We start from the raw sequence: 10,075 nt of genomic DNA, 5'->3' as shown, positions 1-10,075 counted from the left end.
GAGCCTGAGGTCAGCTTGCAGTATTGAGGCAACACTGTATCAAAATCTTTCATATAATTTATTTGAAAATGCTGAATTTGTTCCCAAATATATTTTTAAAAAGCTGTTTAGGACCAAACACATTCACAGGAAATTCACCTTTTACAGATTCAGAATCTAAGTTTACAAATACTCCAGCAGGAAGGTATCTTTATGATACCTGCTAAATGTTGCTCCTGCCTGCCTTGCGATGTAACTTCAGTATTTACTTACTGGCTAGGTCCTGTCCAGGGGGATGGAGCAGATGCAAGCCAGCAAATGTCCCTTGCCTTTCTCATGAGCTCCACATGTGGTGCATGTCCTGCCAGCTGCTGTCCCTTACCATAGGGGTCTGGCTGTGGCACTGCTTCTCAGCCTGCCTTTCTTGGATGCTTTTGGCAAATTAGTGTGGAGCAGCACAGGAGAAAGGGTGGTGGGCTTGGTCTTCCCTCGGGGAAGCAGCCAATAACGTAGCTATTTCTGGACAATGAAGGTCTCTGGAAACTGTATGCTCATTTAGGTTTGGTGCTCATTTAGGTTTGGTTTCAGAACCAAGAACACATGAGTAAAAAAGATCCTCCAAGACGTGTAATTTAAATCCACAGTCCACGGGTCTTCCATAGAATGATTCCTTTTGGCTTGGCTCACAGGGGTTGAGAGGCTGCCCACCCTGCCCCAGGCAGGTACACTGGACACCGGGAAGACCAGTGGTTATAGATAGAGCTTGATGAGTTCGTCACTGACTGCTGAGGGTGTGAGCACACCCAGGTCTGTGAATAGCAGGGTGATTAACGAAGGGGAGGTGTAGTCCACCCATGGGTGCTCCTCTCTCAGGTCCTGTCCAGTCTGTGCAGACTTCAGAGTATCTGCCTTGTACTGAGGAGAGAAGAACCTGTGTTAGTCTGCATGGCACAGCCAGTGATCTCTGCTGCTGAGGCCTTGGCATGTGCAGTGTGCTGGTCCTGAGGCTGCTCTGGCCATGGGAGGGCAGACCCCCCGCTGTGAGCCACACCATAGTGGCCTACCAGCCAAGGACAAAGCATAACAAGAGAAATAAACCATGGGGCCCTCACAACTGCTAGACTTCCTTCTCCAGACCTCCCACGGCAACTAGTTAGAGTAACTATGAAGAGCGGCCTGGAGCCAGCCCTGCCGAAGGCTTCCTCTGTCAGTTAGTGCCATCCCACTCTACAGAAGGAATTGAGGCTCAGCAGAAGGACTTGGTCAAGGTGCATGGTTCGTAAAGGATGGAGGTATGAGCTGAGCCTGGACAGTGCATCCCACAGCTGGGATTAGCCACTGCCTCTCTACAGACGGCTGCCTGTGGGAATTGGAATGGAGTGTGAGTTCTGGGGAAGGGACGCATTCAAGTTCAGTAACCACCAGTTGATCTTTTTATCGCAAGTATTGGCAAAAATAGTAATGAGATGACTTTCTGGAATATTCTTAGCACTGCAGTTTTTTTTAAAGGTTTCAGATTAGACTCAAGAACCCCTTTAGATAGGAAAATCTTGCCTTAAATTTATCTGGGACGTCTTGCTGGTTTAGTGGGAAGAGCCGCACAAACTTGAAGCTTTCTGCAACCACATAGAAGGGCTTGTTCTGTGCCTTGGCGCACACGGCCATCTGGTGGCTCCCAATCTGGGGGTCAGAAAGCAGAGGATGAGCTCTGAGCACACTTGGAACTTGGGAGCAACGGAAAGTGTATAAACGAACATGTAAATCTCACTTTGGAATCAGAGGACCTTTTAGAAAAACAGTGTTTTTCCAAAGATATGCAAATGATCCTTAAGTGAGTGCAAGATGCTCAACATCATCAGTTATTGGGGAGGGAAATACAAATGAAAACCACAATGCGATACCATTTTGTGACTCTTAGGGACTCAGATACCTGTTCACAGATATCCACAAGCAACACTATTCACACCAGCCAATGGTGCTCATAGCCTCATGTCCATCATGAAAACAGTAGATTGTGCTCGCTTTGGCAGCACATATACTAAAATAGGAACCCCTGAGTAAGGATGAGATATAAATTTGTGAAGTGGTCCATATTTGTGTGGGGGGAAAAATGAGTAGATAGCCAGGTATGGTGGCTTTCATCTATAATCCCAGTGACTCAGGAGGCTGGGGCAGGAGGATCTCAAGTTCAAGACTAGCCCCAGCAACTTAGGTCTTCAGCAACTTAGCAAGACTGTCTCAAAATAAAGGGGACTGGGATGTGGCTCAGGGTTAAGTGCCCCTGGGTTGAATTCCTGGTACCAAACAGAGGAAGGAATGAGATTCTGATACATGCTAGGGTGTGGGTGAACCTTGAAAACTGTCACACTGAGTGAAATGAGTCAGAGATCACAGCGATAGTATGGTATAGGTGGCCAGGGATGAGGGGAGGGGACAGGAAGTTGGTGCTCAGTGGGTATAGTTTCTGTTTGGGAAGAATGTAAATTTTACGAGCAGACAATGGTGACTGTATTTAAAAATATATGGATGTACTTAATGCCACTGAACTGTAAGGGCTGGGATGTAGCATAGAGATGAAGTACTCCTGGGTTCAATCCCTGGCACCCCCCCCACCAAAAGTTTTTTTTGGTTTATGTATTTTTTTTTGGTGGGGGTGGGGCAGATAACCAGGGATTAAATTCAGGGGGACTCAACCACTGAGCCCCATCCCCAGCCCTATTTTGTATTTTATTTAGAGACAGGGTCTCAGTTGCTTAGTGCCTCACTTTTGCTGAGACTGGCTTTGAACTTGAGATCCTCCTGCCTTAAGCTGCTGGGATTTATAGGCATGCACCGTACGCCTAGCTATGTATATATCTTAACTACAATTTAAAAAATTATTTCAGCCAGGCATGGTGGTGACTCCAGAGACTGAAGCAGAAGGTTCCCAAGTTTGAATCCAGCCTGGTAACTTTAGCAAGATCCTGTCTCAAAATTTAAAATAATAAATAATGACAACAATAATGATAATAATGACTAAGAATGTAGGTCAGTGGTAGAGTGTCCCTGGGTTCAATCCCCTGTATTGAGGAAAAAAAAATATATATGAAACTTTTCCAAGTTAAGCAACACATAGAGAAACTAATGAAATATACTGAGGTCACAAACATGCTTGATTAAATAAAGCAAAAACAAAAACTTCATGTTCCAGTTAGATGTGTGAATACATATTACAGGCTTAAGTTTTGTAGCTACGTTTTCTTTCTTTTTTAGGCAGTGGGGAGGGGGGTACTGGGTATTCAAGGGCACTTAACCACTGAGCCACATCCCCAGCCCTATTTTGGATTTTATTTAGAGACCGTCTCACTGAGTTGCTTAGTGCCTCAATTTTGCTGAGGCTGGTTTTGAACTCATGATCACACTCCTGCCTCAGCCTCCAAAACCACTGGGATTGATTACAGGTGTGCACCACTGAGCCCGGAAGGAAATCTGAACCAAATTGGAGTGACAACTTGATACCTTGCTGAAGTCCTGAGGCTAAGATTTGGAATAGAACGAACGGACACATAAAGCTCTCTGGCATTCTGTCAGTAATAGCCCCTTGTCTGGAGCAGGAACTGGGAGAACCCTTGCTTCTCTCCTACCTTGTTAATAATCCCTCCGTTTTCAACAACTCCTTCAGCGCCGACTATGACGAGGTCTACTTTCTCCATGATGTAGCTGAGGAAAGAAGTCGGAAGCTTTTTATGCTCTTTTCTGTGCTCTAGGTGGTAGCATCATTTTCTGATATCCATTTTCATCATGGCAAGTTCTTCCCACAACTACCTTTGCTCTAAAGGGACCCCTGGTATATTTCCAGTTCTGTTACCACAGGCATTAAAATCTCTGACCACCACCCCTCAATGATGGATACTTTACTGCCCTATGCATGCTCACAAGCATGTGCATCAGTACTCCCCCTTATTTGTATGGTGCGCTCAGTTCTGCTTCAACACAAATAAGAACGTTTAAAAACCCAATCCAGGGCTGGAGATGTGGCTCAAGCGGTAGCACGCTTGCTTGGCATGCATGCGGCCCGGGTTCGATCCTCAGCACCACATACAAACAAAGATGTTATGTCCGCCGAAAACTAAAAAATAAATATTAAAAAAATTCTCTCTCTCTCTTAAAAAAAAAAAAAAAAAAAAAAAAAAACCAATCCAATGCAATCTGAGTTTGGAAACCATTATTCAATTTAAGAATATTTCTAGTACGAAGAACCAAATTTATTTATTTACCCTATTTTTTTTTGGAGGGGGGGGTACTGAGGACTGAACCCAAGGGTGCTTTAAAACTGAGCTACACCCCCAGCCCTTTTAATTTTTTTAGTTTGAGACAGGTCTCACTAAGTTGCTGAATCTGGCCTTGAATTGGAGATTCTCCTGCTTTAGCCTCCCAAGTCTCTGGGTTTGTAGCTGTGTGCCACTGTGCCAAGCAGAGTTTACTTTTAAAATGAGCAAAACAGGTAGAGTTGCTCAAAAATGTGCTCTTGAACACACTCCTAATTTTTTTTGGTACTGGGGATTGAACTCAGGGGTCAACCACTGAGCCACAGCCCCAGCCCTATTTTGTATCTTATTTAGAGACAGGGTCTCACTGAGTTGCTTAGCATCTCACTTTTGCTGAGGTTGGCTTTGAACTCAATCTTCCTGTCTCAGCCTCTCAAGCTGCTGGAATTACAGGCATGCTCATGGCTGTAATTTTCTTGATCATCTGACTGAGTGTATGTTTCCTAAGAGATTATTACTCCTGTTTTTTCTTATGAAATGCACTGATGAGTCCAGCAAAATGGGATTTTGGTTTGAGGAGAGAAACACCTGCATGAGAAGCAGCACCCAGTACAGCACCAAGGACAGCTATGTTAGGGCTAAAGAGAATGGATTACCCAAGATGCTGATCAAATTCAACCTTTATATGTCACTCTTGAAATGCACAGACGCTCCTACTCACAGTGCTAGGAACACAACTGTCACTAACCAACATTCCACAGTCCTACTTCCTGCATATGCTACGGAGACCTCATAATGGGCTTGCTGGTTTAGAGCAGCTATTAATTAAGACGCAGTGTAGCTTTAGGAATGGGAGTCAAACCTTCAATCTGAAAGCACTGCTTAGAGTCAACCCTGAGAGAAGGCAGGCCAGGTGGTCACGGCCAAAGAAGACGGGCACTTACCCAACAGCAGCATCCAGCACCACGGTGACTGGGACGTTGAGGTGAGAGAGCGCTTTGGCCATTTTCTTACTAAAGATGACATTTTGAGAAAATTAGGGAAAGTCCAAGAAAGTCCCATGCTGATGTTTGATGAGTCAATTAAGACGGTGATAAATCATGCTAGCTTGAAGCTCAGTTATTACTTATGGACTAAGGGGCAGGTCCCAAGACTTTTGGATTAAGGAAACAAGAATTTGTTTTTTCTAAGAAAAAGCATGTATTTCAGGAAAAATATACTCGGGTATTCTGGGGAAAAGATGGAAATTCTTGCAAAAAGAAAAAGTTTTGCTTTTATTATCTTCTGAAAAGATAGGGGTGTGAAGTACCTACTCCTTAATAAAAACTTCTCAGCAACACAGTCTTGGGGTTCCTCTGATTTGACTACTTAAATAGAAACCTGGAGCCTGTACTCTGCCCTGCTGCAAATCCAACATGATTGTTTTTCCAGGAGCAGGAATGACAAGTTCGAAGGCCATGTCGCCTGCCTGGCCAATGGGGGCATGTTCTGGTTCCTACTATGATGGATTCCAGTCCTTGGTATGCTCCATAATGACTGATCAACCTGTGACCAAATGGGAAGATACTTGCCCCGCCAGATCAGGCTGTGACTCTGTAATGTACACGCTAAAGCGCTTCTTGGCTGCCACAGCTGCTTCAAGCACTCTCAGGACCACTCTGGAGTAGGCGTGAGTCAATATTCTCTGTGGATAGAGAAGGTTTCATGAAGGGGCAAGCTCCCTGGCGACTGCCCACACCATCTGCACTGTGATGTGTGCACTATGTCCTGGCGCTCCAAGCTCCTCTGTAGGCTTTCCTCACAAGTCAACCATCATCAGAAGAGACCTTGAGAGTACACTGAGTTTCAATCCCCCTACAAGCTGAAAAAGTTCCTGCTAGAGCAATGTAGTGTGGGTTTCCCTAGTGGAGCCCCCACACAGGGTCTGAGAGCCCATGGGGTTCCCTGGGTTGGTCTCCCTATCTCTAAGACATAGTTTGCACACTTGGGTAGACAGGTACCAGGCAGATCACATCAGTCAATGCAGCGGGTGAGGTGGCACCACTGGCTGTGGAAAGACTAAGGGGACCCAGGTTCCTTAGCTCTTACTGTTGTCATGTGGTTCCACTATTGCCAAAACATCTGATTTTTCCAGAGAAGCTGAAAATCTAATAATTAAGTGTTAGCTAATAGTGTTAGTTGAAAATTTTATGAATACTGTCTGGGATAAAAACAAGCCGTCTGTGGTGCAGATGATATTTGTGGACATTTACATGTGGTCCCTGTTCCAAGGGAGAACATGAAGGATCATGTAAAACAGGACGACAGACATGGCTCTCTAGCTCCTGTCAGTCCTATTCGACACATTAGAAATGCAGGTTCGCAGGCCCTACCCTGGAACTGCTGCATCTGCATTTAATAAGAACCTTTGGTGACTCATCTGCATGTTCAAACGTGAGCAGCCCTGTTCTAAATGTAGTCTAGATCAGTGCAGAGAAGGGTGATGCAGGCAGAGGAAGCCTGCCGAATACTGACAAGCATGGCAAGTCTAGGGCAGGGATGGAGAAGTCTTTGGCAAGAGGTGGCACAACCCTGCCTCCACTTGGCCCAAAAAGGCTTTGTTCGTGAATTGGCTTTTGTACGGTTTCACTCACACCTACTATGTAATTTATTTAATAACTTCTAAGGTTTGGAAAGGGATAATAAAAAAAGAGGACAAGATTTAAGAGTTGAAATGCAAGTAAAAATCTTTTATGGTCAGTGGAGGCTTAGGTGGCAAATAGGATGTAAGATGTATGCTGGTGGGAGAGACATCATAAAAGTTTTATGAGTATGACCCCTGTGCTGAGAGACCGGCCCAACGAGAAGTTCCTGTCTCTCCTCACTTGACTGATGCGCGTCTGGCAGCCTTGCATTACTGCCACAGCATCTGAAACAAGATTAAAATCTCCACCCAGTGCTAACCTTCACCAGGAAGATGCTTCATGTTAACCAGTGACAAGAGCTGGTCTGTGTGGATTCAACCAACTATATATCCAATCATAAAAATACTTCTTTAGAAGAACTTCTTGTTAAATTAAGAACCACCAATGCTATGCCAATGTCTTCCTCTGCCTGTTCACACCAACAAGCATTTATAATATTTGTATATTGTTATATATAATAATTTATACAGCACTGTGTATAATATATATAATATATAAAAAATATATATAATATTTATATATTATATATAAATATTTATACAGCACTGTGTGCCAGGCAGAGCGCTGAGCCCCTATACATAACATTTCATTTAGTCCTCACAGTGATCCCATGAGGAAGGCTTTATTGTTGTTCTTATTGAACAGATGAGAAGACTAAAGAACTTGCCCAAGGTTACTCATTAAATAAGTGGAAGAGCTGGGATTTTAGCCCTAATCACCTGATTCCAAAGTCCTTGCTCTGTTACCACATGTAATAGATATCTACTCACCGCCCCATCTTTGATGAAAGTATGGCATAGATCAGCAATTTTATTTCTCGACAGGGATATTCTCCTGAGAAAAAGCTCTCCTCGCTCAATCATGATCTTTTTACATTTAGAGTAATCCTAGGAAGAGAAGAGCAAAATGAGGAAAGAAGATCCAGGTAAAGCTGAGAATATCTGCAGTCAATCAGAGATGGCAGTCAGTGGCTTACCGAGTACTCCAGGGAGGTAAGGCTGATGAAACGAAGGAAGAGCTCCCCACCAGAGGACACTGCCACGGAGGAGTCCACGCCACACAGGGTTTCTATGGCGCTGGTGAGATTTGCTCTCAGGCCCTGGATTGTCTCCCCTGGAATGATCAAAGGAGAAATTTGATGTTCCCCAGAGTGTCACAGTCCCTTGCTAGTGTGTGATTCATCCATATAGTGAATATTTACTGGTTTCATCTGTATACCAGACACTGCTCTAGATGACAGGGATACATCAGTGAAAAAGACAGGGCTCTGCTTCCTAGTGGAGAATGCAAACAACAAACAAGCAAATAAATGAATTATAGAATGTAGTAGAGACAGAAAAGAACAGAAGGATGAACAAGGTGCCTACTGGAAAGAGATGGCCTCTTGGAATGGGGACCATTTTAAACTGAGACCTGAATAATAAAGGATACAGCCACATAAAGACCCAGTGAAGAAAGTTCCAGGCATAGACCATAACAATGCAAAGGCCCCAATATGGGAATAAAATTGGCATGAAAAACAATGAGAGTCTAGCAGGGCTGTAGCATAGTTTAGGGGCGGACAACATGGAACATAATTAAGTAGAGGTGAAGATGTGACAGTACAGGGCAGCCTCAGATTTGAATGTTGTTGTAGATATGATGCGAAGCCAGTGGAGGTCGTTGTAGAAACACATCTGTAGGCCAGCCCTTCAGTTTACAGAAGGTGGCCGCATCATCATTACTACCACGACTTTGTTATACCATACTCAGACACTTACATTTAGAACGGTGAATTAATAGATCACAATGAATGATATTTAATAACAGAATTTATTCTGAAATGTTCTCTGTAGTGTCTGCAGAGAACTCAGGGCAAAGCTGAAGCTCAATAAACATGTATAAAGTTGAATTACTGCTGTAATTTAAGCATGGTTAATATGAGAAAAAATGGTCATTTTTGATTCAAAGCACATTTCATTTATGGAAAGGATCCTTTCTGATGACAACTTGAGGGCTAGCTCCAGGTTAAAAGGCCTGAAATAAAGAAAGAAGTTGGCTTAAGGCTAGACAAATATACATGTCTCATTTTCTACATTTCTAATAGTCCTCAGAAGACTTTCCTAAGACCCAGAGTGTTCAAGAATGACACTCTTTACCTTTATCTCTCTTCAGGAACTCCAGCAAAGTCCGGATGGCAGCCACTGCTGAAGCCATGTCAGGATCTTCTTTCATCTGAGATTTGAAGTATTCAATTAATTCTGAGAAGGGAGAAAAAAGTGACTAATCAGATTCACTTAGCAGGATGTAAGGCTGGAGAGCTTGTTTATGATTGCTGACCTTAAGCAAAGTCATTTTAAAAATACTTTCTTTTGGGGTGTTATAGGGACATGATAAATGCTGATAGGCATAGAGATGACACCACTTTACTGTTACAAGATCTCTTTCTTATTTTAAGATAGTTATCTGTATGCAAGGCATAAATTTTAAGCCCTACTGTTAAGGTGATGAAAAGTCATTCTCCTTCCTACCCTTTCCTAAGTGTTGAGAGGATCACAGAGTCATCTACCTTTCCAATTTCCCCTGCTCTCCCCCCAGAGTCTGTGCTAATTCAAGTTTACTCACATACACACATGTATATGGAGAGTTCAATCCACTTCGCTTTATTTTTTTACATGACAAGCATTGTATTAGTTCGCCCTCATTTGTCACTTAATAAGACACCTTGATAACCGTACAGGATGAGCAGACCAAAGATGCCTTATCCTTGTGGCAGGAAGCCTTCCTCCTTTACGAGGTCCGGGTCTCATTTTTTTCGGAGGCCCGGGGACGGGGCTGTGTGGAGGGGCGTCTGGGGACGCTCTCAGGCCCATTCCCTGACTCCGGAGCAGCGAGGGTGATTTAATTGTGATTATAGGAAAGTCCAGCCGAGCGGCCGGAGAGTGGACAGCGACTCTCCCGAGCCCAGTCTGGCTGGGAGGTTGGTGGGGTCCTCCGTGCGGCTCGTCCCCCCAGCCCATCCCGACTCACCCCTGTCGTCCATGGTGCCTCCGGACCGCGGAGAGCTGGGGCCCCAGAGTCGCTCGCTGCTAGCGAGTCCCGCGAATGAGCCGGCCAAGCCAGAAGCTGACAGCGCGCGGCGCACCCCAGACGCCACTTCCGGCGCTTTGGGGGCGGGGCCGTGAG

The 10,075-nt window shown here is 44.4% G+C and overlaps 1 protein-coding gene across 1 annotated transcript; it reads right to left on the bottom strand.

Moving 5' to 3' along the window:
* Positions 1-39: 39 nt before the first annotated feature.
* On the bottom strand, positions 40-10,040 carry Eif2b1 (eukaryotic translation initiation factor 2B subunit alpha). The gene is made up of 9 exons (XM_058579790.1): positions 9,920-10,040; positions 9,049-9,150; positions 7,887-8,023; positions 7,681-7,797; positions 5,794-5,910; positions 5,171-5,235; positions 3,603-3,678; positions 1,534-1,659; positions 40-894 (listed from the first exon to the last, which is right to left on the bottom strand). Exons 1-9 carry the CDS (start codon positions 9,930-9,932, stop codon positions 730-732), a joined length of 918 nt encoding a protein of 305 aa, XP_058435773.1. The 5' UTR covers positions 9,933-10,040; the 3' UTR covers positions 40-729.
* Between the last annotated feature and the right edge of the window lie 35 nt (positions 10,041-10,075).

This window comes from Marmota monax, unplaced genomic scaffold (assembly GCF_021218885.2).
Source record: "Marmota monax isolate L192 unplaced genomic scaffold, Marmota_monax_Labrador192_F-V1.1 WCK01_AAM20220418_F8-fsc00092, whole genome shotgun sequence".
Classification (NCBI taxonomy): domain Eukaryota; kingdom Metazoa; phylum Chordata; class Mammalia; order Rodentia; family Sciuridae; genus Marmota; species Marmota monax.
This window is presented reverse-complemented; position numbering and strand designations above follow the sequence as displayed.

Coding starts and splice junctions, on each gene's coding strand:
- Eif2b1 (XM_058579790.1), bottom strand. Junction 8,024..9,048: donor GTTCCTGAAGAGAGATAAAG/GTAAAGAGTGTC, acceptor TGATCATTCCAG/GGGAGACAATCCAGGGCCTG. Junction 5,236..5,793: donor AGCCTGATCTGGCGGGGCAA/GTATCTTCCCAT, acceptor ATCTTTAGTAAG/AAAATGGCCAAAGCGCTCTC.